Genomic DNA, 5903 nt, shown 5'->3' with positions numbered 1-5903 from the left:
CTCTCTCTCTCTCTCTCTCTCTCTCTCTCTCTCTCTCTCTCTCTCATCACCTACACTTGCTCTTACACTCCAGTCAGTCCTGAGTCTGATACTCCAGCTCTTCTCTGCTCTGTGGTGTCTCTACAGTCTGGTGAGAAGACATATTGGAACTTCATCAACAGATTACACAGTTAATACTTTATTCTAAACTAGTCTTTGTGTGAGATGATTTGGGTTCACTGAAGGCTAATTTAAATGTGTGTAGGAATAACTAAAGTAGCCCAAACTATGGTGCTCAGAGGTTATGGGCTTAGAATACATTTTCAGTCCAATAATATATTGGGTTTGTTTGGATGCGTCACCAGGACTGAAGTATCTATGTCCAATAAAAGCCAGCCATGCCATCACTCCCCCTCCTTTTCTATGAATGTCACTCTTGGAATGACCCACATTATCTCCCCCATCACCAAGTCCTTCCCTCTCAGGCTCTTTCCATTAGTGTGTACATGTGCTCTAGTACATTGATTTTTATATAAAGGTATCCATACCTCAGTCTCTTGGCCACTGTCCCACATCTCTGCTGTCCTTCCCACCTAAGTTTCTTCAATGAGTCTCCATCTTTCTTGATCACCACAAGCCACCCCACTAGAGTATTCCCTAGCACAGCATCTTCCAAGGTTGCGGTACCTTGTTCTTCCCTGGTCTCATCTCAGCAACATCCAGCATCCTTTCTTTTCGTTCGCTCCTGGGGTGTCTTATTCACTCACTTCTCCCTCAACGTCCTTTCTCTTTCCATTCTCCTCTGGCTACACTTCCTCTTCATGATCCCCAAATTCCTCGTACCCTAGTGAGTGACCCCAGGATCTCCTCATCATCACTAACTATATTCTCTTCATGAAGAGGATTATTCCGTCAGCATGGTTTTAAACATGGCTGCCTGCTAACAAATCTCAGTGACAGCCTCTTGTGGAGGTCTGGACTTTGACCTCTGACTATATACATGCCCCTCAAAACCCTGTTCCTCTTCCAACTTTCCCTTCACGATTAGCTAACACCTCAAGGTCAGAGCCCAGAAGCCAGTTTGAGGGGACACCACCTCTCCTTCCTTCATGCCTCAGATCTGGCCAATTACCAAACATCTCCTCTCTCTACATACATTTCCAATGCCCCCATATTTCTCCACTTTATAATTTCCACCCTGATTTGAGCTGTCTAATTTGAATTCTCCACCAGGCTCTAAACTCTCCTAGACTCTCCCGGGTCACAAGGGTGCATTCAGGGTGAAACGTGATTGTGGTATTCCTTTGCTTAAAGCCTCTGGTAATATTTCAGGGGACTCTCAGCAATCTCCCTGCTCCTATCACAGCTCACAAGGTTGGGCCCACCAGGCCTCTGGTCTCTCCTGGTGCCATCTTCTCCTCCTTCTCAGTGCTCCATCCACACAAGCTTTCTTCTGTTTTCTTGAGCACACCAAGGTCACTCCTGCCTCTGGGCCTTGCATTTGCTGTTCATTTTGTCTGGAACATTTTTTTTTTTTTTTGCTCCTATATCTTCACATGACTGCCTCTGTCTTGTCATTCAGGGCTCAGCTCAAATGTCAACTCAATTCAAATGATTATCCATTTTAAAATAGCCTGAGCAGGCATAATTACATGACTCTATTTAATTTTCTTTATAGCATCCATGGCTCCCTGAATCTCCCTTGCTTGTTTATTTACCAGCTTCCTGTTTGGGCCTCTGTCCCTCTTTGACCCTACCCTCTCCCCAGCATTTATTCATACCCATGTAAAGGCCTTGGCAGCAGGAGCCTTTTCTGTCTTGCTCCCTCTTGAATAAGTGCATAGCACTTAGTAGAAGCTCAATAAATATTTGGTGAAATGCAGATGAAGGGAAGGGGAGTCAATATTCCTATTGTCAACAACGTTGTGGAGGGAGAATAAACCCAGGGAGGAGCTTTGATGGGTAGAGGGGGGAGCTCTGTGGCTGGGGAGGGCCTGAGAGCCAAGATTCCAGATTCAGGGTGGGGGATTTAGGTCTCTTGCCCTGGAGGAAGCCTTGTCTGCTGATGGAATCTTTTCTTTGTCTCATTTTTATTGTCTGTAGGGCCTCCAGCTAAGCAGAGAGGTAGCCCAGGGCAGATTCCAGAGGTTAGAGCTGGTTCCAGAGAACCCAGGGCTAAAGAGAGATAGAATCCTGTCTCTTTCTTCTCAAAGGACTGAGTTGAAGTTTAGTCCTAACTTTTCCCAGTGAAACAGACCTTGGCCGTCTCCACCATGGGTGGGGAGGGACAGATAGGATTAGGCAGTGGCTACAGCAGCAGTGGCTGGGAACTCTGCCATCCTGACCCAGGGGAGGACCAGAGTGGGCAAGCCAGAGGAGAGAACCGATGGTTGATTTGCCACCAACAGTGGGAAGGATGTCAAAAAGATGAGTTAGGTCTACCCGACGTGGGTAAGGGTTCCGTGCTTCAAATTCAAGCTGTTCACAGAAACTCCTTCTCCTTTATGTCCCCAGGTCGGCAAGGCAACGCTTTACAGACTGTTTTCTCGGTGTGGAAATCAAGGGGGTTAGCAGACAGGTGCATCTTACTTAGTGAACCAGGCAAGTCTTATGGAGACTCCTAAAGGAAGGCTGCTCTGGGGGCAGTAAGGCCGGGGTCATTTGGAGTTCAGAGCTTTGGGGACTCCCACCTCCACTTTGGCAATATTGCCCAAAGCATCTACTTAACCTTTATGAGCCTCATGAAGTTTAGCAGGTCCCACCTAGTGAGGCTGATGTGTGGATGAGATGTGAGGCAATCTTGGCACACCGCTGGGCCCATGGCACCCCTCCCCGGAGCTGTTCTTCACTGATCTAGGGTGAAGCGCTTGTGAAGCTAGCTTTCTCACAGTGAGCTGATGGCATGTCAGGGTTCGTCTGTTTATGTGGAAGACGACCGGTGTGACTTCCTCACGCAGGGTGGGATTTACCTTGATCACCCCGTTGGTCCTCACTGGCTCTGCCCACTGCAGCAGCAAAGCCCGGCCTCTTTCTCTCTGCTCCACTGTAAAGTTCATCAGTCCGCTTGGGGCCGATTCTAAAGTCTTCGTCAAGGTCCAGGGGCTTGACACCTTTCCTGCACCGTTTACAGCCACCACGCCAATGTGATAGGTTGTGAATGGTTCCAAGCCAAAAAGATGAGCTCGATGGCTTGTTCCCTGTTAAGAAATTTGGCAGGTTAGGAGTCTTTTAGAAGCCGATAGAAGGTTATTCTCTAAGCTGCATGGCCAAGTCAGGATACATGGTGTCAGCAACAATAGCATAGCTAGACAGAAAAGGTTCAGCTAGCACTGGGGAGGAGGTAGGCATTATTTTGCTTGCTCTTGCTGACATATTGAATACAGCAAAGAATGCATCGGTTATCAACCTGAAAGTCGAATGAGCCTTTCACGGGGGCTGAGTATTAGATATTCTGCATATCACATGTTTACATTGCATTCGTAACAGCAGTAAAATGGCAGTTACAAAGTAGCAATGCAAGTAATTTTATGGTCGGGTGTCACAGCAACACGAGGGACGGTAATCAAGGGTGGCAGCCTTGGGACGGTTGAGAACCATCGCACTGATGTATGATTTCAGATAGGTGGAAAAGCTGAATCAGATGCCGCCTTTGGATTTTCAGAGCTCATAACCTACAGGTTGTGATGCCCAGGATGAGAACTCCATTTAGCTTCATGAAGATGCCCCAAGTTGCATGCCCCAACTGCAGAGAACTGTCACCAGGCTAGTGGGAAGTCCTTGTGAGAGCTACCTGGGACAATCCTAACCTTCAGTGCTCCTTGTTTGTACAGGAGACCCCTCTGCCTCCCAGCCTCCCCCAGTTACTATGTTAGTGTGTATTTATACCTTACAAATTTGATAAGACAAACTCGAGAAAACAGCAACGAGCCATTGAACTATGAACGTACAAACACCCTAGGAGAAGCCTATTATTAATGTAAATGGGAAGTTATTCCCGTTTGTTAGCAGCAGCGTAACTAAGACGGTGAGAAGCGCCCAAAGTGATGGTTATCTAGGCTTTGAGAGTTTTGCCTCTGTTGATCTAAAAGAAGAAAGGGATTGCAGAATTACTTTTGTTTGTTTGTTTGTTTGTTTCTTGCTTGCAGAGAGACATTTAACATATTTTGCATAACTTAACTGGAGCTAAGAACCTTAACCTTCTGAGAGGCCCTGGGGTGCTCTTGCCAATCTGGGCCAGACGGATATGTCTGTTTAAGGTAGGAATTATGCCTGCAACAGGGGGATAACAACGTATGCACGAGTAAACACACATCTCACACACACACACACACACACACACTCGCACACACACACACAAGCACATTTGAGAGCGGATACTTTCTGTTGTGCACCATAACCACTGGGTATAAATGACCATGACTAAGTTTTGGTTGAGTGATGTTATTTACATGTAATGGTACATGTGATCAGTGTGCATTCTTTGATGTTTAAATGTGACATTGACAGTTTATCAAGTGCTTCTTTTTCTGGATGGGTGAAGGGAGGGAGAAGGAGTTATGTCTCACAGTTTTTGGCTGAGAACTCAGGTGCAGTTAGGAGGAGTGTTTGGTCCTTACTTGGGGGACTTCCAAATGTTATTTCGAAACTGAAAAGCATAAACAACTAAAAGACTCAAGACGGACTTTTGATACTTTCCTCCCATTCTTGATTTTAAGCTTCAACTGAGCAAGCACTCTTATTCTGTGAGAAACCTGAACAGAGAAAATACAATTTCCTTTATGGATCTGAGACTCATAAAGTCAATTTTCCTGTTTCAGTAAGTCCCATTATGATATTACACGCTAACCTCCTGAAATCTTTTAATATTTAAACATTTGCTAAGTGGCCAGACTATGAAACAAATTTTACAGAAATACTAATTTCTCTTTTTTAAAATATTAAAAGTTAGATCATGAATATTTAAAAACTTATTTCTCCACAACATTGGATTGGTCTTTTAGATAAATATAGCGTCGAGCCAGGATGACCACCATGAATATTAAATCCGACAGCGCTTCCAGCCGTGATTACAAGCATCCTTTTCTGACAAATGATTTCTTTTCTCTCGAAATAGGGCAAACATGGGTAAGATTAATAATGCAAAAAAGAATAATTCTTTGTTCAGAAAATTCAGTAATAGATGCCAATAAAAGCAGAGGTCCCAAAGTGACTCCGAATCACCTCGGACGGATTATGGATAAGAAAGTAGACTGCTGGGCACATTTGGAGACGGTTTTTGTCATAAGAAACTGGGAAGCCACGTGGGCTATAAGGCAAAAGCATATGTGTATTGTCAATAGTGGCACCTGCTCTGTTACAGTTTACTTCAGAACAGAGACTCCTGTTCAGCCCCTAGATGGCAATACTATCAAACACTTTCCGTAACATGAGTGCTCGGTGATTAACAGCCGGCTCTTCTGTCTTCCAGCGTACTCCCGGCAACCAGTAAAAAAATAAATAAATAAATAAATAAATAACAGAACTGATTTCATTATAGATTCTTTTAATAAACATTTATGGCTCAGATCCTTGAAAGCGAAAGGATTCAAGATGCCCCTACCAGAAAACCTCCACTGTCTAAGGCAGAAACATGGCCTGTCTGTGTCTCACGTGCAAGCCCCTGCGTACCTGGACACAGATGTTTCTAGGTGTGGTCCTACAAAGGGTGATTTTAAAAGTGTTTTCCTAAACTGGCCTACGTTTACCTTCATGTATATATATACATACATATACATGTATACATATATGTATATGTATGTATATATACATACATACCACCTTTTACTGGGGTAAAGGTTCTCTTGTTACTTTGTTATTTCTGAAGTGCCATCCCTCCCCCCACCCCTCCCACACACCCTTGGCTTTTCTCTGTGCCACCCCCCGCC

At 44.8% G+C, this 5903-nt stretch overlaps 1 protein-coding gene across 1 annotated transcript in view; it reads right to left on the bottom strand.

The window, feature by feature from the left end:
* Ush2a (usherin) overlaps positions 1–5903 on the bottom strand; it is a 689504-nt gene that overhangs the window by 57463 nt on the left and 626138 nt on the right. Inside the window, 1 exon segment of the mRNA XM_031338301.1 lies at positions 2949–3176. Within this exon segment, the coding sequence (XP_031194161.1) occupies positions 2949–3176 (228 nt within the window).

The sequence above is a fragment of the Mastomys coucha genome, unplaced genomic scaffold, assembly GCF_008632895.1.
Source record: "Mastomys coucha isolate ucsf_1 unplaced genomic scaffold, UCSF_Mcou_1 pScaffold1, whole genome shotgun sequence".
NCBI classification, from domain to species: Eukaryota; Metazoa; Chordata; class Mammalia; order Rodentia; family Muridae; genus Mastomys; species Mastomys coucha.
Note: the sequence above shows the minus strand (reverse complement) of the source record. Positions and strands in the feature narration are given on the sequence as shown.